Raw genomic sequence first — 23,946 nt, 5'->3', positions numbered from 1 at the left:
AGTGCATTTCAGCCTTACCTTGTCTCTGCAAAGGCTTTCAATGAGGGCATCAGCCTCCTCCATACGTCCATACATGACCAGGGCAATTCCTACGGCCAGGCCGCGCAAGATTTTCTCGTGCTGTGTCTCCTGAGCATAGCCCACCATGTCCTCAATGGCCTGGGCAGACTTAGAGCCCAGCATGACCAGACCCAGGGCCAGGCCTGCAGCTTCACCTGGGAGGTTACATGATATCGTGAGAACTGTTCAATCAACAGACATTTACAAGTATACACAGCAAAACTGGAGACATGTGGCCAAAGCGCAAGCCACAGCACACAGGAAACAACTGTCTGTTGCTCTTTGTTTTTGTCTGTTTGACCACACCTCCTTTAATTTTTACTACCGACTCATTTTATCATTCAGTTCTGAAGAATCAGATAAAGACAAGCAGGAAGTAAAGATACTAATAATAGATTTTTTTTTTTTTTACAGGTTTATAGTGAGCAAATTACTGGTTACTGGTTGGTCAATTAAATGAGATTTTGTCTATGGCCTACGTACCAGTAACAGCATCATCCTGATACAGGTTGGACTTAAGAAGGTCATAAACATCCTGTCTGGCTGTGCCCAGTGCAGCCAAGCCAAGGCCAAGGGCCCCACCGTGACGGACGATCTGTGGAACAGAAGAAAGCAGACCATGTCTCACCATGTGAGATGGAACACAAAACATAAAACAAACCAAATGACACGGCGACTTGTCAGACGCTGTGGGGCTCAGCGAATCATTTTGTGATTCCGATTCAGTTGTGTATTGGACACTAAATCAGCATTTGCACTAAACATCAAAATTACTCACGTCATTGCTGGCGTTCTTGAGCTGACTGAGCAGGTAGTCAATAATGTCGCCACCGTGGTTGGCATGAATGAGTCCCAGAGCGTACAGGCCTCCTCCCTCCTGGTACGCCGAGCCAGGGGAGGTGTCTTTGGGCAAGTAGGTGGCCATCAACTGGAGCGCCTCTTTCTCATGGCCCTTTGAAACAGAGCATGTTCAAATTTAAATAGGCAAAATGGAATAAACTTTGGTTTTTTTGTGATTTTTCATTATATTATCATCACAGTTACCTTGTGGATGACACCCAGACTTGCTGTGGCTGTGAATTTTGCCCAGTTGGTGGCTCTTGCAAGCCATTCTAAGTTTTCTCTGTGGAAGTTCAAACAAAAAAACTTGTCATTTAGGGTGTGTATGTCTCCAAATCTCTCCATGAAATATAGGAAATAGGTTGTTGTTTTCTGACACAACAACACACGTTACCTCAGGAACTGGTCACTTGTGGTTCCCGTGTGCATGAAAGAGTTGGCTATTACTGTGGCCGTGTGACAAACCGAATTTCGAACTGCATCCTGAAATTAAGAAGAAGAAAAAAAGGGTTAGTGGACAAGGCAACAACACATTCAGTGACAAGGCAAACATTAGTTTTGCATCTTCATGAATAGTTTACCATCAATTATGTTCTCCAAACCGCTCATCTTGTTGCAAGCCTACTTTACCTTTGTGTTTTTGAGGATCATTAGGTCTGTGTTGTTATTTCGGATTAAGAACTGCAGGTGCAGCTCGATGGCCATCTCCCCACTAAGGATTTTGATCATCTTGGCATTCTGGTCTTTGGGCTCATCTTTCTACAAAAACACAAAAAAGCAAAATAGCAACATGGTAAAAAATCAAAGCTCTCCTAAAGACAAATGACAACTGGCACCTAATATCACAAAATCCTGCAGTACCAAATAATTTGAAGATCTTACCGTCTCTGCTGGCTTCCCAGCAGGTGAACTACCAGCCTTGTCATCTGTCTCCATTGCATCACTGCAACACACACAAAAAACAACTTAATGTGTTACAGTCATTACAAGAAACAAAGTTAATGCCTAAAACAAGCCTCAGTGGAGTTAGTACATCAGTTCCTGTATACTCATAAGCATAATTCTGTGCCATAAAAACAGATATTGACCTAAAGAATAAATCACATCGAGCTAAAAAGTCCAACCCTGATTATATGAACCTGTGTACATGTTCTGTGTAGTGCCCAATGCAGTCTGCTTCCTAATAATTACTAATTATAGCCACATCAAGAAGGTTTACAGACTCACAGAAAGTCTAAACAGAACCATTAGTGATGAAAAAGCCCTAAGCCCTTTTGACAGAAACCACAGACACAGTGTCTTAACCAAGATACTCGAGTGTTCTTGTTATTGTCCTTAGCCCACCTGTCTTTGTCAGGCGTGGGCACAGTTCCTGTGTTTGTAGAGCCAGGAACTGCGGGAATAGGCGTTCCAACAGTCCGCAGGTTCTGGATGACAGAGGAGAGGAACTGCTGGCTGGCGCTCTCATACAGGTCAAAGCAGATCTGATAGGCCATCAGCAGGTTGTCCTCCTTCACTAGTTTCTCTAGGATGTCACTCACAGCCTGTGGGTCATCCAGGAATATCAGGCACTGCAGAGGTGGGGAGAGAAAAAGATCAGAGATGGATTTTAGGGTCACAAGTTATTTAATGACAACAGCTGTTCTCTTGTTTAACTACTTGAAGGGTACAAGTAATGAATACATTACTTTCCGTTTTTGTTGCTGCCTGCAATTAAAATTCTGTGCAATTTGAGAAGTTGTTGAAGCACAAGGCTTACATACTGGAAAAACACTTAAAATTTTGTAAAACAGTTTTTAATAAAGTAGTGAATTTAGAAGTGCATGGGTTCTGTTTTTTTATTTTCATCGTGGTATCGAATGAGTGATTTGAAAATTGTGGAAATTCATTGTCAATGGTCTCGATTACTGTAATTCTGGTGTCGTGATAAGCCTACTGCTAAATAATGCATGAATTACATAGCTCTTGGTATGACTTGGGATACTGCAGCGTTGGCTAACAACAGAAACGGTTGTTATCATAAAACTAACTTAGTAACAAAGCACAAGGAATCAAAAAATTCAGTAAGTTAAAAAGTATAAAGGAAAAGTACATGTTAAAATTCCCTGACAACCAATGACTAGTTGAAAAAGCACCAAATAAAATTACATAATACATTTCAGAATTTTATTTTTCCTTTTGAATATTTGTTTACCTGGCAGACATTGATGAAATCAGGCTTCTCCAGGTTCATGTAGAGCTTGACCAGCACCCGCAACACCTCATTACGGAACTTCTTGTTCTGCATCAGGGACATGCAGACCTTCAGGCTGTAGGCAAGGAGGCCGCTCACATCGTTCTGCATGAGAGGATGAAGAGAAAAGTTACCAACATGTTATCATAAAATGGAGGGAGTCATCTAAGCCCAATTCAGAGTAATTTATAGTATTGGCTTAAACCGATTCAAGTGAGCATTATCATGCAAAGTATCCTGGACTCTCCAGACTTAGGACTATTATGTTCAGCATTCAAGTTTCCAAACTAATGTCAGACTCGGCTGTGAGTAATAATAGCTGCTGACCGATTCTAAGATGGTCTTCTCAAACATGTCAAGGCGTCTGGTCTCCAGGGCAATGCCAATGGCCTGCTTGTACTTGTGGTCGTCAAGGCAACGCAGGAACATCTTGTTGACGATGCCCTCGAGGCGAGGGTCAATGCTTTTCTTCTCCTCATCCTCTGGCAGCTCAGCATTCTCCACTCGCAGCTTGGTGTAGTGGTCGATGCATTTGGCTACGAGACAAGAAAGAGTGGGTGAAAAGAGACTCTCCACTTCAATCCTGGATGCAGCAAAGTAGTTCAAGTCTTACTCTTTATGTGATTTAGGACTTCTCTCTACCAAAGGCCCTGCCAGTTTTGTAAACTGATGATTTGGTGATGGTTTTTCCACCTTTTTATTTATTTATTTTAAGTGTCCAAACAACAGAAATGTCACAGGATCATAAAAAAAAGGCAGGTAAGTTTGATAAGTGAGGTTTAGTGTCTTCGATTCATTACTCACCAATGATGGTTTCCACATACTCAGAGTCATCTGTGACATTGAAGAGATCTCCAGCTCCCAGAGCGTAGTTCAGAGATTCCTCAAAGGCTCCAAGGTGATAGAAAACCTTTGAGGCCACCAGGGCAGCAAATGCTCTGCTCCGAAATGTTTCATCCTCATACAAGACCTCACTGTGAGTAAACAAATGGTTGCATAAGAATGAAACATGAACGAGATATATTTTGGTATTACTATTGAATTTACATAAACAGTGTACATTTCTTTAGGTGGTTCTTTTTCCTTACTGCAAACAGAAATCAAGACAGTTGTAGCCAGATGCAACAGTCTGAAGCCAGTTATACATTATGCTCACGGTAGTTGTACTTACATTTTATCGACTGATCCTGAAATCTCAGCCCAGAAGTCATTCACAATGGCATCTAGCTTGTGCAGAGCAAACTCCTGCAAATGAAACAAAAATGTATTCACATCGTTTCCCACATATCTGCTCATTAATTAATATCTAGATTAGTTAACTCAAAATCATCTGTCAATGAAGTAAGTTGATGTGAACTTGTATTTCAAACTGAGCTTGTATTATAGGCTATAAGTCTTAGTCCATCGTACATTGGATGATTAACCCAAGAATGCACATGGAGAACAGACAGATTAATATAATTTATGAGTCTTCTTTTCTGTATAGAGCAGGGGTGTCAAACATGCGGCCCTCAGGATGAATTTGTCAAGTGAGAAAATTTGAAATTGCACATATCTTTATCAAGGAATTTCAGGTTGTTCATAAATGTTTTGTAAAAGGATAGTTCATTAACGGTAAACATCTTAATAATGTATTTAAACAAAGTGAAAAATTCAAAGTTCCTTTTATTTATATACTATCAAGCTATTATTTTACTGGTCCGGCCCACTTGAAATCAATGTGTGCTACGAGTTTGACACCCCTGGTATAGAGGATGCATGCATGCAAAGCTCCCCATTAGTTCACAAGGAGCCAGTGCACTGCTGTGTGCTTTTGAATAGTGTTGCAACATGTGGGCTTGCCACCTTTGGGCAGCTGGTCCATCTCTCAGTGAGCTGTTCTTACCTTGAGCTGAGGCTCCTCCTCGTCAAGGAGTGAAATAATTCCGGCTAAAAGAAGAAAAACAAATTGATTAAGTGGTTGATCGACTCAAGAAGTTCATGGAATTACTTTTTCATCAGTATAGATTTTGAAGATCAAACATTTTTACAGGACATACAGTAAGAATAACATAAAAAAATAAAGGGTGGAGAGCTTTTTTATACTGTCACAAAAATACATAATCTATCCATAATTGTTTCCTCATTAACCCCATTAGCCTCAATAGATGCTTGTGTCATCTTGGTTAGATTCACACAGACTAATAGGTTAATCTAACTGCCAAGCATCATATCATGGCCTTGTCCAGCAAGCAAAATGAGCTGTACAGTTTGCTGTTGACCCTCCTCCTGTGCATGTCACTAACACAGTCCAAATGACCCATGATGACCATCAGTTAGGTTGTGTCACATTCATCTCAACTGGCCTAAAGACTTCAATAAATAACGGTGTCTATTACCGGTATTTAGTTGTCAGCAAATGTGTTTTGTAACACTTCTGTAGGTGACCCTTAGGCCAAATCAGGTTGTGCCACTAAAGCACCATAGTGCGATATGGTATCAACAACAGAACTTTAATAACATGCATTGTGTAGCTTTAAAAAGAAAAAAAAATAGATAAATTTAACTATAAAAACAATAAAACATTAAATTAGGTTAAATACAGATCCATTTTCAGGTTTTTAGCCAAGTGTTTAATTAATGTATAGTCTCAACACTAATTAAATGAAAGTGGAGCAACTTGTGTTTTGGCCAGGGGCTCATTTGATTACTCGAAAGTGTGATATTAAAAAAATAAGGGAACACCAGCTAGATTTAATGACACAACTCTGATTAGAAATTCAGATTATTGTATCGTAGCAAATAAAGCAGCAGGAATGATCACATCTGACCGTGTTTTGACAAACGACAGAGTTGTATGCATCAAATAAATAAATGATAAAAGGACAGAAGACATTACACCACCTGTTTTAGTAAACGAGCTTGAACACAAAACATGACCAGCAGCAAAGCTCCTGAACAAGACAGTTTGTTAGCATTATTGTTTCTAACTTACATCTTATTTTAAATTCCAGCAATAGAACAAAAATTAACGTGGTTAAAACAGTTTCTTCCTTACAACAATGAAACACTTCAAATAGTTTGTTTTTTTCCCCCATAATAAGAAATATTTCGGTGGATTTATAACCTGTCACCGGCCGCCTTTTGCTACATTAGCCGTGTGACTCAGCTAAATCAATGGCAGCTAGCTTAAGTCACGGCTACCACAATAAAAAAAACACTTTTCCAGACTTACCGGCGGATGTTATCATGACTGGCTCTTTATTCCCTCCTCAGCCCCAAAATCCTGGTCCGACGGTGGGATTCCGTGCGATATTTTGGGGGGTGTTTGACAGAGAAGACACAGCAGTTGTAGTAAACAGAAAATCAGATGCAGCGGTTGCTAACTTCTTTTTGTCCAACAGCGCCGCTGAGCCTGAGCCCCCCCTCTAAAGGACCTCTGGGCTGGGTGGCCTCATTAGCGCCTGACTAAAAAAAACAAAACAAAAACAAAAAAACACAACAAACCATTATTTTTATCTGATTAATCTACGTCCATTCGACAAACCTGTGTTTGTTTGACAAAGTAAAAATATTTTCTGACCGTTCTTCATAGCATTTGGGCGACATTATGGTAATATTGTAATATACCGTATTTATGGACCGGCTTCTCTAGGGACCACATAACCATGCTGCGATACCATAGTGTGATACCATAGGTGTGATACCCAGACATATAGAGGGAGGGTTATATCAAATACGTTATATATTAGGGTTATATCAAAGACGGTTTATAAACGTATTTTTTTATTTTTATAAACCGTCTGAATATCTTTGGTTATATGTCTATGGTGATACCTATTTCTTTTCTTTTTTTACAGTCTATGATACTCGACTCTTGGATCTACTCATATACTCATATACATAGGCTATACATTAATGAATCGACTGGCTCCATCACAAAAAAGAGAGTAAGAGACACATATATCTGATTACAAATATAAGAATATATGATGAATTATAAAATTCAGTCTGAGATTACTTTATGACCATCCCATTTAGCATTTAATAGCTATTGCTTGTGGGTTTGTTTTGTAGTTGTCAGTATATGTAGATTTGTTTATTTATTTATGGTTATTGATATTAAAACTGCATTTCACTTCTGTGTGCTTCTTTTGAATTGACCAATGAAGACTTGTGAATAAAATGTTTTTAAAAAAAGGGGGGGGGGGGTTAAGGTTAATCAATGTATATACACAATTCACTTTCCAACTAGTTTTGCAGTTCATATTGCAGCATGGTACTCGGCTGTTTTTATGGTATGAAGTAATGAACTAATGAGGTTGTCATGTTGGCAAATGTAATGTCAGTCCAACGTTGGCTAAAAGATGTTTCATATCATCTTTGATTTTTAGTCTGGTGAGAATACAGATAAAGATTGTCCTTTTTCAAAAGAGATACACATATGTTTCATTGTGTTTATTTATATGACCAATTTGTAATCTACATTAAAACTAAAAGTTAAAAGCAGATTGCACCATTTCTGTTAAATATAATGCTTTTGTCAGTAGCACTGATCTAAGGCACAAAATATCAATAAATGAAAATTAAAAAATAATTAAAAGGGCTGGGTCCCTCACAAATCCCAGTTAACACTGTTATCTGTGCAGTGAGTACAGTTTTTCTTTACATAATTAGCTGTGTGATAAATTAACAAAAAAACAATATAGGAATATGCAAAATACTACACACTCAGTGAGCACTTTATTAGGGACAAATCTTCTCTACTGGATGCAGATGTGGTGTACTGTAGATGCAGATGGGTGCAGATTTGATGACTGTGGAGGCCACTGAAGTTCACTGGACTAATTCAATGTTTAGGATATTTTTGCTTTGTGACATGGTGCATTATCAAACTTGAAGCAGAGATGAATAAACATATGTGCAGAGTTCCTAATAAATTGCTCACTAAGCATACATGTAAACATAACATAATGTATGTCTTAAAACTCGATTTTACACAGGGACCCTTTTACTGTACGACATGGTCAGGTACAGTGATAAGGTAAAACCTATTTCAAGACCCTTACAATGTCAGTTCATGTTGTGCTTTAATGGTGTTTATTCCCCAATTAATGCTTGACTGATTTACCTAGGATGAAGCAGTTGATATACATTAAGCCTAGAGGTCTTGAGGCCCGCTTTGTCAGGTAGGTAAGCCTGGCCTGCGACTATGGATCATGTTAAAGAAATACTTGTGTTGTAAAATGTTGCTACCCTGCATTCTCGACTTGTAATAAGCTAAAGTGCAAGCATATGTGAAGGCATCTAACAAAGAAATACAGTGATGTTAGTGTGACACAGCTCGTATGACTGACTGATATGCACGTACACAACAAATCCCTTTGTAACTAACCATCAGATATCAGAGACAATGTGTAAATCAGCAAGATAGCAACAGAGTTGACCATTTAACAACGTATTGCTCAGAACAAGAATCATGTTGGCTCAGCAGTGAGGATATTGAGCACCGTTAAGAAATACTATATGTACTAAAGTTCTGGAGCACCATTAGGCCAACTTTTGTCTTCACAGTAAAAACGGGATGGTCCACAGCAGTCCACAGCCCTGCAGCCGGAGGTCACGTGTCCTGACATCAGCTGTTCCCCTCAGCTGGCTCTCCGTCCACATGACGCCCTACAGTTATGGAATTGGTTTTCAGAGGGATGCCTTCCTCTACACTTCCAGTGTCACCTGAAAAAACAAAACAAGGGCATTTTCTTACAGTGGAATTAAGTTTAATGAACTCAATAAAAAATCAGACAGCAGTGGTATCCAACTGGTTCTCTTTGTTTCCTGCAGGATTATGGGATTTACCAATAACATTGTCAGTTTAACATAAAAAGCTGTAAAGCTGTTGTGTGTAGATTCAACAAGAGTTTTATTTTTTAATTTATACATCACTATCTGAACATGGGGGGGACTAAGATTTCCACAAAAAAGTAAAATTAGTCACTGATCTACCAAAATGCTGAATATTGGCCATGTTGTTATATTCAAGTTGTTCTTTTCTGTTTCCTGTAGTACAGAATTAACTGTTAATCATCTCAGTATGAAACGTAACCCAAAGAGAAGCTGTTTGGGGAGTTAACGTGTTAATGTCTTTTGTCTGTCTGTTGCCCTGGTAATAGATTGGCAACCATGCCTTTGGCCCAAATAGTGCATTCTGGGATATGCTCCAGTCTCAGGAGAACCCCAGGACGGGACAGGACTTAAGTGGTGTATGAAACAATAAAAGAAAAGAAAAGAATGCATCTTTGGGAAGATGCGTGCAGCTACCTCTTTGCCTGATGATTGTAGAGTTGTTGGCCTGGCCTGCGGCTCCTCTTCTTTGAGGCCAGGATAAACATTGGAATGGCCAGAGAAGCGGGTTCCCTCTATCCCCGGTATTATCTAAAAGGCAATAATAAAGTCTTTAACGATTTGGCAGCTTATGCAAGGGACTGATTGTGTCATGAATGCTCCTTTTGTTCCTGGGCCTTTGCAGCCATGCCTGGGAAGAGAAATGTGTGCAGAAATTCACTTGTGGTCTTGTGAATGTCATGGATTGACCCAGATAATGGAGCAAACTAACACAAATTAGTGTTTTCCAAATGTTTCTGCACTGTGATCACACATGAATGGATTTGCAACTGTCCCACCGTAAACAAACAAAGGTATTTCATTGTATGTAAACCCTTTATATTGCTGCAGGATTGTGTGAAATCTGTGCATATTTAAAGTGTTTTGTAAGTGTTACAATCTGTAGCCTGTGTTTATTTTGGCTTTGGCTGTCAAGTAGATCTACTGTATGCATCATCAACACAGCATGGTGCCCAGGGTTCAAACTTCATGTCAACAAGCACCTGCTCTGATGACGTGTTCATGTGTTAAGGCAAACTGAACAGCCTATTTCATAACTTTTACATTAGTATGTTCGACCTAAAAGGTTGTTACAAGCTACTGTACTTCAGTTGGGCATGGACATTGTGTGTTATTACACCTGCTGTTTGAGATGACTGTATGACTTTGCAGGCGTTTTGCTTGATGCTGAGAATTTTCTCCTTCGTCTTGGGGATGAAAGAACCGGCCCATATTGTCTCTGGCGGATGTTTATGGAACACGGAGCGGATCAGACACTCCAGGAGTTGCGCACACCTTTGCGTCTCGGCGCTCTCCTGTCTGGCGCGTATTAATCCAATCAGGGCCGGTCGGGCGATCCGGGCGCGTTTCGTACGCGCCTTCACATCCTTTAAGATTTCTCTTACGCACACGTCGTTGGACTCTTTGCCGACAAATGTCTGTCTGAAGATGAAGATGATGATGGGGTAGTCTATGGCTCGCTTGACGCTGTAGACGTCCGCCCTCCTCTTCGCTGTTTTCTGTGCGATTCCGTTGTGCGTCGTCGGCCGCTTCTCCTGCTCCTCCAGCGGCGGGCACGCTCTCAAATCCAAATCCAAACCCTTGGGCCTGGCTGTCAGGGGGATTTCATTAGGACCTTTAGCTGCCTCTGTCTTGCTGCAGCTGTGGGTCGCACTTGCAGCGTCCTCGCTTGGATCGCTTGGATCAGAGGAGCAGCCGGTCTCCCCGTTGCTGTTCGCGTGGCTGCTGCTGCTGCTGCTGCTGCTGCTGTGGTGGAACATGTCACGTATGAACTCCTGCAGTATTTCAGCGTCATCCGCGTCCACCTCTTTACTCTGACAGGCATCGCTGACCAAATAAATCCTCTCTTTGCCTCCGATCAGGGTTATAATCCTCTGAAACTCCCTCTCCTCCTCGGGCAGCGTGTCCTCGAGGGACTCCTGCTGCTCTGCCATCCCCCTCGCGATCACGGCCGCGTGGATCTGTTTTGGATCGTTTATTTACTATTTGCCAGTCAAGTCATCCGCCGCTGCTTCAGAGACCCGGTGAAGTGCAGGGAAACTTCCTCACGGTCATCGTGGACACCAGTGAAAGGGAGGAAATAAAATACTCAGCGCTCATTGCTATTGGACCGATTCAATCAGTGGGCGGGGCCAACTGTCAGCCGCTGCATGGCGCACAGGCACAGGCGAGACCATGAAGTTAATCTTTAATGGTTAACCAAACACAAACATTGATTTGAGAAATTAGATTTAATTAATTTACTCAAGAACAGTTACATGGTGATGAAGAAGACAAAGCAGAGTTATTTTCTCTATAAGGTTCTCATAAGTAAAGTTAGAGACGCTGTTTGGGCTGTGGATGATGAAATCTCAGGGTGCAGAGTTCATTTTTTTTATTCCCACTATTCTCATGGAAAAGGGTCCTGTCCTCCCTCGAGTGCTGTAGACTCCTGACTTCCCACAGGAAAGACAAAAAAGAGAGAGAAAAAAAGCACACACACACACACACACAACAGTCATTAGCACCCACTTCAGCACAAGAGCTTTAATTGTGTCCCCTGCTTCTTCCACATATTTGTCAGAAATAGTTTTCAGTAATGCTCGACTTCTTAACTCCCTCCCACCCCCGGCTCCTCCTCCACCACATCAAAAGTCAAAAGTTGAGTTCTCCAGAGACTGTAATCCTTTAATCCACTCATGCCTCTGGTGTAATTAAAAGGTGCTGTCAGTCTGAGATGCTCAAAAAGTTCACGGATTGAAATACGAATGAAATAACTTCAGCTTCAGAGTGTGTGTGTGTGTGTGTGTGTTTGCCTCATTGTTTACTGAGGAATGAATCATGTACCATGACCAAAACCAACACACAGGTTTCAGCATTTGCCCTTTAGACCCAGAGACCATTGATTAGTTAGGCAGTAGTAGGTTTATTGTTTGGCGTCTCTTCAGGCAAAAATCTCCATGTGCTTGTCAGGTCATTAAAGTCTGATAGTACTGGCTAATTGCCTCTTTGGGTTTTCAGTCATTTAAATCATATAGAAAAAAAACATACTGATAGCCTATTCATTTTATTTATTTTTCAGCCAATATTGATTCTCATATTCCAGTTAATCCCTCCTACATCATGCACCACATTTCCTGAGTAGACAGGACAGATTAAACTTTATTACATGTCTTTAAAATGATTTGGGTGTGTTGTTTAATCTACTGACCTCTTTGCTCAGGGAGAGGAGGAGGAGCTGAGGGTCAAGAAGCTCATCCGGTCCACTAAGAGATACACGGAGACCTAGACGAACTTATAAGTCACAATGAAAGAAGAAGAAAAAAGAACAAGTTACACAATAAAAATGACATAAACAACTTGTTTTACCTTAGTGTGTTTCAGAATTTTCATCATATATGTTATAAGTACTTTTTTTTGTTGTTGTATTTTTAATATATGTATTTCTTATTTAGAGTTTTTCCCTCTGCCTCACGGGGTCAAGTCAGTCCATATTTCTTCCGAACGGTGAGGCAGCATCTTCCCTTGAAAGAATAAATAATTTAAAAGGAGCAAAAAGAAACACACAAGATGACTGAACTGGCTTAAGCTTTTTTTTTTTTGGACCATGGTCTGCCTAAAGGGATGTGGGCGGATGTGGTAAACAATGACTGGCTATACACTCTGCTTCCTTTTTTTTCTTAACTCCCCCTTCTGGCCACAGTAGCTATTTTTAAGTTTTTGGCCAGAACACACCTGTCCCAACAATATTTTGCTTTCTCACTGATTCTCACTTTTTTTTCTAACTTGTCCCTGTTGACCTCCCAGAACAAACACAGAATGAAGCTGAGTTGTGCTCATGCTTTCCATCCACTTGCAGGGAACTGCAAACTTCCAGTAGCTTTGGCATAAATATAACCACATTTAAAAAGTAGCTCTGGCTGGAAGTCTTTGTTTCGCTGCCATCTTGTGGTTAAAGGTTTTATCTGTTTGGAGGGTCTTACTCTAACAGTGCAGTGTAATAACCTTGTGTTATTGCTCTTCTACTGTTGCACAATATCAGCCCCAGTAGGTTTTTTAAGCCTTCAAAAAAACATTTAAAAAAAATATATTGTGAGCCAAAGGAGAAGTATAGCAGTTAGGTGGAAATGATTGTATCTGGAAACACGAGATGATGTCTGTAACTCAGTGCCTTACATTATCCAGTTAATGTGTTTTCATTTTAAAGCCTTAAATTCACTAATGGATGTTGATAGATATAAACACGCAGATAGTTAACCCAATCCCTAACCCTTATATCCATCTGATGCAAGAGGAGATTGAAACAAACATTAGTAGCTGGTCCAGCTCATCTTCAGGTCAGATAATACTTCATCATGCTGTGATGAGGGTGTGGGGCAGCTGTAAAACCTGTGATTTTCTTATCTGACACGAGGTCTCGGAGAGAAGAGAGGTCAGAGGTCGTCAGAACATTTGGAGGCAGAGCAGAGTCTCCGGCGCCAGAAGAGTCGGAGCTTCTTCTCCTGCGGACATTATGTTCTGTCAGGTTGGAGTCACCTCGAATCTGCAGTGGCCCTGGCAAGACTGTGGGCAAAGCACAGACAAGATGGGACATGAGATTATAATTCAGACATTATTAACATAAAGTCAAATATAGGATGAATATTAACTCGGCCTAGTTTCCTCTTCAAGCAAGAACAGAGAAACACTGATAACCTGTGGCGAAGGAATGCTGCGGGAGTGGTTGTTTATTGGACGACCTGGAGGCAGTTCCTGTCCACGGCTCAGATTCCTCTGCAGAACCTGAGACATTTTGTTCAGTGGATATTAAATCAACAGGACAGAGAGGGGAAAAGATGATCTCTCATCACACTACTATAGAAACATGAGTGATTGAAATGTTAAACATCATAATAAAAAAGCAACACAATAATGTAATTTTGATATTAAACACCACAGTGCTCAGCTTCTTTTAAAGATAAAATCAACCCCATCAACATTGTTAAAAATCATGATGTGACTGTATCTGCATTGACACTTTTACTTCTTTTGTGTCAAGGTCGCTTCACTTTTACTTTGTGGAATCCATTTCCCAGACTTAAACACTGGACACAGAACTTGTTCTACATCAGACAAAGCCACGGGTAACTGCTAGATGGGGAATAAAATGGATGCAGCCTAGTACCACGATGTTTTGCATGGCGATACTGTATCAATACACAGAGATCAATCCTTTAGTCTTGACTGTGTTGGTAAGTCTGCATGTCTGACAATCCCTCAAGAATAAAAATGTGGGATGATGATGATTTTCTCCTTAAAACTGAATGACCAGAATCACACCTAACAACCCAAACAAAGAACAATATAAATCACATTTCTTTAACACATAATTTCATCTTTAGGAGTGATCACTGTATTAGTCTACTGAACACCATACTATCACAAAATGTCAATGATACTACAATAATGTGTGGCAAACAGCATTACACAACAGTGTACAATTGTCTTACCAAGGAACACAGGTTGAAGAAGCAGGAAGAAAAACAATTGTCCAAAGCCAATACAGGTCCAGCTTCTCAACCACAGAGCCACAAAACAAGCTGTCGTCATTGTCAGTGTGAATAGAAAAGTAAATCCAGCTCTGGAGGTGGTGGGTAGAAACATTTGATGCCCCAGTTTTAAACCTCACACAATAGACCAAACCTGAAATAACAGGTATTGTATTACATCTGTTAACAAAGGCTGTTACATGGGGGTTGGTGGTAGTTCTTTGTGGGGAAAAATATTAAAAAGTTAGCCTTGGCACAAAAGTCTTGTATAGGAAGGCAAAGCTTTATTAATCACACCCCCATGTATAGTGAAAATCTACGCAGCTCTTGACAGTTATATTTTATGTTTCCTTGAAGTATTAAATATAAGAATAATCAAATCAGATATTTCAAGAGTAACAAAGGCTTCCTGGTAAAGCAACATTATAAAAGCAAGGTTGCAGTAAGTGATACTACAGTTCTGTTCACAATGGGATGGTTGATGAAAGTAGCCTACTCATGTGCCTTTGTGTAGCTACTGAGGGAAGCTTATAAACCAGATGGAAGAAAAGGTTACCAGAGTCGCCATGAAACCACTAAACTGTAACAAAAGTACAAACATCACTGAGAAGTGTAGTTAAGTCTAAGTAGAAAGTTTTCTTCATGATATGCTTGTGTGGCTATTGTCAGAGATTCTTTTGCAACTTATGAAACTCTGAATAATCTTCCATATCTTTTGATTGACCTATGGTTGCCATTGTGTTCAGGGTAACAGTAGATTAGAAGAAAGACAGCTATAGGACTTCAAAAGTCTTTAAACTTGTAATTACTTGCTAGCAAGGTAAATAGAGTAAAACTCTGCCTGCATGTCCCCAGAAAAAGTTAGAGATGGGGTGAAGAATGATCTCATGTTGACTTGCTTTCATGAATAATGGAGAGCAGACAGCATTGCCGGGCTACTTGCTCTCCTTTGCTCCTCACTCTGCTTTGATGGAGCTACTGTTTATCCAAAATGAAACGTAACATACTGGATATATTGTTTTCAGGGCCGGCCCTAGCATTTTGGTGGCCCTAAACAAGATTTTTGTTTGTGGACCAAATCACTGGTTAAAACCGGTTAAAACTGAACACAGACGTGTTTATGCCCTCTGAGGTTTGAGGCCATTTTCTCGACTTTTACATATTTTCTTAAATGTATCTTTTTAAGATACTTGCAGATGTAACAATACTCAAGTGTTTTATGTCTAAATATTAGAACCTCCGCTGTAAGCACACTGAGGTCAATTTGTCCTAGAACACTGTATAAAGAAATCATTTAGGCCAAATGCTGGAAATTTGAGGTCTGCTTTTTGAAACATTTCAAATCCCTTGTGAAAACACAGCTTCAGTCATGAGAATGAACTGTTTTGGTGCTTGAAATAGGATATGAATACAGTAATAGATACGTGTAGAAAACAAGTCTAAAATGAAATTTTGTACGTTTTGAGCACAAATGTTGTCATTCTGCCATTCTATTTTCACCAAATGTCTCAAATGTGAGATAAAAGAAGCTGAATATTGACTTCAAATTACATATAAAGCTCATAGCGTGCACGTGCAGACCTCAGGATGTTTAAATGACTTGATGGTCCCTGGTACCTTTCTGATCATGTGCCCCCCACCTAACGGCTGTGGCCATAAACAACCGCATAGAGTGTTTATGCCAGCAACCGGGCCTGATTGTTTTAATTGATCATTCATAATTGTCACTGTCACAGAAACTCTGAACCAGGTCTGCTCCTCAGTAGATCCTCTGTTTCTGTCAGATGGGGTTTTTCTTTGTGAATGCATGTAGCGGCGTACCGGTAAAAGCGAATGAGGATTCTGGAGAGAGTTTTTCTATTCCTGGAAACTTGCTATACACTTTTGGCAGTGATTGAACCTCCATAAACTATTTCTGGCCAACTACACCACACAGACACACAGTGTACTGCAGCTACTGGCAATGAGGAAGTGTAACAGGTGTAAAACTACTTTCAGTCATGGACGGCAGAATAAAGAGGCACCTTATGGCACCTCAGCAAGCTCAAAGTTGTTACTGGCTCGGATACTGCACTACTGATACATAAACAGATACTAATTCATGAATTCTCAATATCATAGCTCTTTACTATAATAAATTGGTAAACATATTTGTAAATATAAATGTTTGCACATAAGAACGATTTAAAATTGGTTTTGGTTTGAAGACAGAAGTTTGGGGTACTAACGTGTGCCGGTACAGAAATTGCCCTCTATTATTATTCACTATTAATATCATCTATTCAAAGTGCCTTAAACATGTCTTGTATGAACATTACTGAACTAAACATGTCAGTTTTTATTTCCTTTTTGTTTCATTTAAGACCTTATACCTTTGAGTCAGATGCATTTGAACCCTCACATAACTGATGCATATTTTAGAAAGCAGTAATAAAAAATTTTTTTTAAAAAGATTAAAGACAGAACAAAAGTATTTTCATTTAGTGTTTTAGACCCTTTTTTTATAACTACTGAAAATAAAATAATATAATAAATAATATTTTCAGCTTTTGAACGTGCTTCTCTCCTATATATATAATATTATGGATCTGTTTTATAGTCACTTAAATACTACTTGCTTCGCTGTATTTTTAAACATACTTTCAACTTTATATCACTGCTATTACTCCTATAGGCAAAAGCACATTTTCATTAAAGTCACTGATGTGTACTTCATTGCCTTGCATAAATTATCACCGCAACAGTTGCTCCTTCAGTTTCACCAGTGTCACCCCTCAGTTGAACAATAGCCTACAGATGGCAGGATTGGATAATAAATGCAGATTGTTCCCAAAGTAGCTGCTCTGAATGAAAAACTTGTGCAGACCTTCAGCCACTAGGTGGCAGCATTTCCCTGCTCAGAGAGACATTTCTCGCTCGTCTGATCTGAAACTCTGAGCAACCTAAGTCCCTGGTACTACCATCCACAGAGCATCATACACTGTGTTATCCAACACATCCCCAGCACCGCAGTGCACTGCCAAATATTCTCTCACTATCAGCACGTCATAACAACACAAGTTCTTTTGGGAGAAGGAATGATGAATATGATTAATAGGATGAAATTGGACGTGTTCTCAGAGTTGGGGCCAACTCTTCATGTTTGCAGTGTCATTACGACAGGATGACACATCCTTCACAGAGAAATTCCTGGGTGTGCGCGGACACCGCAGCACCATCTGTTTAAGGATGTGGGACATGGTTAAACTGGTTAAGCTGCTGATTTGTACACTGATCTTTAGAAATGATTCAAACCACACAGACGTCACTGATCTCCCATCAAAAGATGTTTCTCAATTCAACGGTCTACCTCGAATGTCAGTCACATGTCAGCAGGACGAGTCTGACACAGTGAAGGCTGTGGCTGTTTGGTGAAACTTTTGCCACACACAAATGGCTGGAACAGGGATGAGCGTGGTGGATTTGCACTTGTATTGCAATAGGCGCAGCTCGAGAGTCAAGATCATTAGACATGTGGTCATGATGCCTCAGCTCATTAGAGAAATATGGAATATTTTAGCTCCACCATGCACATGTGATATATTTGATTGAACATTTTATCAGTTTAGGAATTTCAATATTATCATACAGTAGATCAAAGAAAAAAGAGCGACTCTTCAACGTGCTACATTAATATGCCTCTTAAAAATTGATGCATTAAAACAACTGCAATGATGTTACAGTCTGAAAGAGCCTCTCTGCGGAACAACTTCTTTTAATGTTTTAGTATATCACATTTTGCTGGTTAAACGTCTCTTGCATAGATAACAATCCCAAATTCACATTTTACATGAAATTAAGAGTATTTAGAGTGCGATACTGATACTGTACTTTCATTAAAAAAATGAGATCTGAACAGTCCACTGTTCCCCCTGCTGAAGTCTCCTGACAGATCAGATGAATTCACGTAAAAGCTGTTCTCCTCTCACTTATATACTGTATCTGTTCAGTCCACTTTGCACACTTGTATCAAAATGCACCAAAAAAGCTTTGTACTTTCTGTGCAGAGTTGTTCTCCTCATTCTGAATATGTGTTGCCAGTGTTGCAATCTCTTGTCACATGTTGCTTACGGGATGCTGCCAACAAATGCTGATGATTTCCATACTTGACATGTCGATCAGAGGTGGTTTCAGAAACTTCTACTGCATGTGGTTTTTCTCCAGCATATTTAAAAGTCATTAGATGACCTCAAACTGCATAGTTGTCAAGTTGACAACATGGCTACTTTACTTTGTTTGTAGTTTCGATACTGCTGCAATAGTGCAACATCATCGTTCATCTGTGTTGAATGCAACTTTATTCGTCCCTCATCTGTATCCCCTCATCTAGCATTTCATTGCTGCTTGGTGTTGAATGACTTTGTAAACTGGCTAAAACAGTTCCCACACTACTGTATATACACACTGACTGTTTAAAAAAAGATTTGTCCGTATGCAAAACTCATTTGGCTTTTCTCATCTGTGGTTCACCAGCTAAAGCATGAAAATGTTTGTTTGAATTCACTTTTATTAAATACTCATTCATATATTCATATAATGACATAATATATAATTGTAATATATGAGTATATGACCACAATGTGTCTTCTTACATAACATATACCTAGAAGACACACACACACTAGTAAAGTAACGTTTGGAAACAGCTATTGTTCTGTTTAGAGACACAGAGTCAAAGGTCACTGTGTTACAAGTTAACTCGTAGGTGCTGATAACCACAGCACTGTTAACCAGGAGGAAAAAACACAACACCAGTGTCCTCCAGGAGCCCTGCTACTCCTCTGTCCATCCTTTCTTCTGAACTGAGACATTTACAAAGCCAAACAAACAGTCCACTGTAAGCAACTTTTCCAACCCAGTGGGCCTGGACACAGAGGACTTGTCCGTGGAGAGAGCAAAGGGGTGGGGGTGTGGGGCGGGGGGCCACAGATGGTAACACCTTGAATACGTCAGACTAAACCCACAGTGCATGACAGGTCGGAGGTCACCGGAGTCGACAAGCTCCACAGACATGAGTGGAGGATGAGGCGAGGTAATTACAGAGCAGGGAAAAGGCCTGGACCATCTTTCAACAACAGAGTCACAGCAACTCTCAACTGCAAAATACACAACAAACATAAATGTTAGTCAAACTGCACATAACAAATAGGTTTTAGTTTACACTCTTGTTTGACTATATACATCTAACTTAAAGAGCAGACGTTGTTTAGTTATAGTTTAACTGGGGTATCTGCTGTTTCACCAATCATGGCCAAAGTGACATTCATGTTAAAACTTGGCAGTTTTTTTTTTTTTTTCCAGGTGTGAAATTTTTACCAGCTGTAAAAGTGACATAACAAGTCGTCCCCTCTCAGCGTGCACTCTGCTTTCAGGAAACAAACTTTAATGGTAACATCTAAAACTTTTAACAGACTCTGCCCTTGTATTTAGTGACACGCTGTGTAGATACGAAACATTTCCATGGGCAAACAATAGGGACATTTTGTTGTCGAGGTAACAGCCTTGCCTCGGAGTGAACGTATATCATTTCATTTTTCGTTGTATCTTAACAATTTAGAAGCAGAAAACGTTCGAGGACGTTCAGCTGTGAGGCAGAGTTTTATGATGCAAATCTCTCAGACAAAAAAAACGCCAGGTTTTGAAATGCAGGCCTTGGCCGCATTAATTGAATTATCTCTTCTGGACCGGAGGCCTGGAGCCGTGTAAAGAATGGTGTGAGTGAGAAATAAGAAGAGCCATAGACCATGGCCAAACCTCACTTCAGCAACAAAATATCTGCCCAGTCATTGTGTGTTTTCAGAGGTGCACAGAGAGAGAAAAGGTGCTGCAAATAAGTGCAATAAGTGCAAATAAATTAATGTGCTGTACTTTTGTAATAAATTGAAGCTACTGATTGAGGAAGGTGGTGATCACGCAGACTCTCTCTCTCTCTGCTCGGCTTCTCATCCACCCGCTGCCCATAGAAAGTGAGGAAGAAGTAGAGAATAATGTAGCAACATTGCTAATTCACCAATTACTACCACTAATTGCTGGCTCCTGAGGAGAGGTTAAGGAGACGAGTCAGCGCCTCCCTGGGTGCTGCTGACTGGCCCTCTGCCAAAATGTCATCCATCCTGCAGCCTAATCAAGTTATCATATCAACAAATCTCCCATCAGGGGCCCCGGGGTTGACACTACCAAAAAAGACACCCAGAGGGGGACGACAAATTTCTAGCAGTGGGAAACCTGCCTGCGAGGAAGCCATGAAAGCTACCTGCAGCTCCTGGTGAAGCCCCCCGGTAACCCCCCTCTGGGGATGACACTTAAACTGGACAACGGTCAACTGCGGCCCTGCAAGTGAGCATGAGAAGTGGGGGACGTGGAATGCACATTATTTAGCGATGCACACAATAGTTTACCCCAACAAAAGCAAAGGGTGGGGGGGGGCATCTCGCAGAGTATGGAGAGGAGAGAAGGGACCGCGGACCCCCTGCGGTGGTGTGAGGGGACATGGGGTCAGGGTTTAGGACGCACGCTGGCCTCGGCCAGGGAGAGGGTTAATGTACTAATCTGAGGTCAGAGATGTCCCTTCACACTCATACATCATCGCTGACAGCACCAATCAGTGATGACCACTGGCACCAATCCCCCCCCATCATAAACACTGCTCATTGGTGCAATATAGCAAAATGACTCTGTGGCCAGGAAAGAGCGCTCTCTTTCTCTTTTGCAGCTTCCCTCATCACTCAGACATGTCAACAAAAAGACATTATACAGCTTTTCAGAAATAACAGGAGCCTGTCCGGTCATAAAAGTTTAATATCATTGCCTTTAAAATAGAATGACAGGGTTTTGTTGTTACCTCCCTACCAATGGCTCAGACTCATTTTTTTGTTGAGAAATCACATAATGTCTTCACAGCACATAGATCATTCCTAAACAGTGACTCAATGTGCTTTACATTAAAAAGTTACACCCCAGTTGTGGATGTCATCATCAGCCGTGATTTGATGTGATTTTCATCAACTCTTAATTTCATGTTGCACAGTCGGTCGACGACCAGAGAGTCTGTCTTATTAAGCGGAGCTGTATGTTTGTGTTTCAAGTGCTGACGGTGCATGGAGGCATGAGAGCGAGCATTCCCTGGATGCACAGGGGTGTCAAGATAAGGCGATAGGGGTGGGATCTGGCTCAGCAGAGATCCAAATGTTTGACATGGTCTTTCAGCATCCTGTTGTCTCCAAAAGCATACTTACACATCCACACACGCACGGCTATACAGAGCCCTGTATACACACACACACAAACACAAACACACACCAACTTATGACTCACACCCTCATCAACAACGCTGATAGCTGAGATGTCATCAAAAGGTTTTTGTTTTGAGTCTGCGATAAGATTTTTATCCCGCTGAAGTGCTGAGACGCAGCCTTGTAAATTACGGAGGAGCCTCTGACCTGCCTCGCTCGTTACTTCCTTTCATGGGCCCATTAATCGAATTATCTATTCATCGAAAAAGTGGAGAGTGCACTGAATTAGTGTCTCCGCTCTGCTACTTCTCAATCTTAAGAGTCTCCTTAGTAGCGAGTTGACTGGTTTCTATTGTATGGAGCTGTGTCTCCCTGGGCCTGTGAGGGTGGAAGGGGGAGACGGGGCAGAGCAGGTATGGAGCAGCCCACAGGGGGGCTAACCTTTGCCCCTGTTCTGGAGAGGGACTCGGGTCTATCCAAGCAACACAATACTTCCAACATACAGCCCTGGGTGGCTGCCTGCTGCTACCCACAATGAAGCTCTTTGCTGGGGTCTCTCTGGGCAAAAGGGCCCCCTGGTGCGCCGACTGCCATCCGGAGATCTTTCACCGCTTTCTCCCCTCTCTACCTCCGGCCCTCGCCTCGAAAGAGAGGAAAAACTCAATAACAGAGAAGATACAAGGGGAACAATGGTCTTTAGAGGGCATCTTAACCCGCAACAAACAGTGTCAACATCTGTGGGGAAGCGGATAGATAGACAGACACTGTGTCCGCCACAGACAGAAAGGACCCTTTCCTTGTGGGCAGTCACAGTGAAAAGGCTACAGTGTTGTTTTGTTGTGTAGGAGAGGGGATTTGGTCCCCATCCCTTTTCAGCTGCAGTTGAACCGCACTGTGGTGCCGGAGAAGCGATTTTGTCTCGCTGAAGAGCCGGGGCAAAAGATGAAGCAAAGCCTCGAGAGCAGGGCCTTTCTTCCCATGGCCCCGCTCTTTTGGAGGGGTGAAAAAGATTATTGTCGTACACATCGAGCGAAAAAACGCATCAAAGTCGGCGGGGAGTGTGGCCCAGATTGAGAGAGCGAAGGGTTGATGTTACGAGGAGGGGATGAACACGGACACATGTGGCGTGTAGCATGTGTGTGTGTGTGTGTGTGTGTGTGTATGCGGTGGCCACACACAAACCCAGACGCGTGGGAGTGTATTGGATTCTCATGGGCTGTCTGGGAAAAGACACTGTCCCTCTCTCTCTCTTTTTCTATCTCATTCTCTCTCAAGCGTGTGGTCTCCTCTCATGTGAACACACTGCCAGTATAAAGGATCTCTTCATCTCCCTCTTTCAGCTTTCTTTTGCAACCTGATGTGAAAAGAGTTCATTCACTTGGCCCTGCAGTCCAACTCCTACTCATCCCAATTTATCAGTTACCGCCAATTGGGCCTAACTGGGAGCTTGTGGGAATCCAGGTGCTTATCATTAATGCTGTTTCACTGTGGTTTGTGAGGATACGCGGGAGGAACTATGTGTCATGTTCCTGCATGTCTGCAAGGCCTTCGCCAAACCATGCTTCCCCTCTATATTACTGCATCCAGACACACACACACACACACACACACGCCCACACATGTAGTTACATATAGGGAGAGGACCCTGTGGTGAGGCTTGTGCAGACTGTCTTTTGTCATGCCAACGTGTGCAGCAACACATAACCTTCAATATCTCTGTAGCATTAAGGTTAGAACATCACAGCGTGCTGATCCACCAGTCTCGTACTTCTGTTTCCTCTCTGGCGTGTGTTTTCGGTCAGTATATCATAATATTGTGATATCATTAACTGCTTTCAACTTGGCGAGGATAAGTATATAGTTTCACGTCTGAATGCAAAAACACATAGCATCGGAAACCATCAAAGCGAAGGGGCTAATGACAAACAAAGACAGTCTGTGGCGAACTGTATCATGTGAGATCTAAAATCCTTCGAGAAAAACCACATCCCGAGAACTCACTGCCTCACCAAACGTATAACCATGGCTGGACTTCCTGTCAGAAGTTTTAGTAGTGACACAAATAGACGTAGTCATGCAGAGATCAAAGCGCAGGTTGCGTGGGTGTCTGAGCAGAAAGAGAGCTTATGTTTGGTTTGTACAGTCAGCATATGTA

General features: G+C 41.2%; 2 protein-coding genes and 1 long non-coding RNA gene across 3 annotated transcripts in view; all 3 read right to left on the bottom strand.

Moving 5' to 3' along the window:
* The window catches only part of psmd1 (proteasome 26S subunit, non-ATPase 1), a 42,476-nt gene extending 35,965 nt beyond the window's left edge, over nucleotides 1–6,511 (bottom strand). Inside the window, exons 1-14 of the mRNA XM_085774540.1 lie at nucleotides 6,348–6,511; nucleotides 5,019–5,062; nucleotides 4,305–4,378; nucleotides 3,938–4,107; nucleotides 3,461–3,669; nucleotides 3,095–3,238; nucleotides 2,245–2,471; nucleotides 1,783–1,843; nucleotides 1,531–1,659; nucleotides 1,295–1,383; nucleotides 1,105–1,183; nucleotides 839–1,012; nucleotides 544–655; nucleotides 19–215 (exon numbers count right to left, since the gene is read on the bottom strand). Of these exons, the coding sequence (XP_085630666.1) occupies nucleotides 19–215; nucleotides 544–655; nucleotides 839–1,012; nucleotides 1,105–1,183; nucleotides 1,295–1,383; nucleotides 1,531–1,659; nucleotides 1,783–1,843; nucleotides 2,245–2,471; nucleotides 3,095–3,238; nucleotides 3,461–3,669; nucleotides 3,938–4,107; nucleotides 4,305–4,378; nucleotides 5,019–5,062; nucleotides 6,348–6,363 (1,725 nt within the window). The 5' untranslated portion in view covers nucleotides 6,364–6,511. The remainder of the gene's footprint in view (nucleotides 1–18; nucleotides 216–543; nucleotides 656–838; nucleotides 1,013–1,104; nucleotides 1,184–1,294; nucleotides 1,384–1,530; nucleotides 1,660–1,782; nucleotides 1,844–2,244; nucleotides 2,472–3,094; nucleotides 3,239–3,460; nucleotides 3,670–3,937; nucleotides 4,108–4,304; nucleotides 4,379–5,018; nucleotides 5,063–6,347) is intronic.
* Nucleotides 6,512–7,555: 1,044 nt separating this feature from the next.
* On the bottom strand, nucleotides 7,556–11,039 carry LOC146988832 (uncharacterized). The gene is made up of 3 exons (XM_085774539.1): nucleotides 10,134–11,039; nucleotides 9,431–9,544; nucleotides 7,556–8,845 (listed from the first exon to the last, which is right to left on the bottom strand). The coding sequence occupies exons 1-3, from the start codon at nucleotides 10,945–10,947 to the stop codon at nucleotides 8,748–8,750; spliced, it is 1,026 nt and encodes a 341-aa protein (XP_085630665.1). The 5' UTR covers nucleotides 10,948–11,039; the 3' UTR covers nucleotides 7,556–8,747.
* Nucleotides 11,040–13,299: 2,260 nt separating this feature from the next.
* On the bottom strand, nucleotides 13,300–14,618 carry LOC146988831 (uncharacterized). The gene is made up of 3 exons (XR_015035723.1): nucleotides 14,482–14,618; nucleotides 13,688–13,774; nucleotides 13,300–13,555 (listed from the first exon to the last, which is right to left on the bottom strand). It is a non-coding gene; the product is annotated as an uncharacterized LOC146988831 (long non-coding RNA).
* Between the last annotated feature and the right edge of the window lie 9,328 nt (nucleotides 14,619–23,946).

Source organism: Trachurus japonicus, chromosome 4 (genome assembly GCF_045865225.1).
Source record: "Trachurus japonicus isolate A0001 chromosome 4, Traja_1.0".
NCBI classification, from domain to species: Eukaryota; Metazoa; Chordata; class Actinopteri; order Carangiformes; family Carangidae; genus Trachurus; species Trachurus japonicus.
Note: the sequence above shows the minus strand (reverse complement) of the source record. Positions and strands in the feature narration are given on the sequence as shown.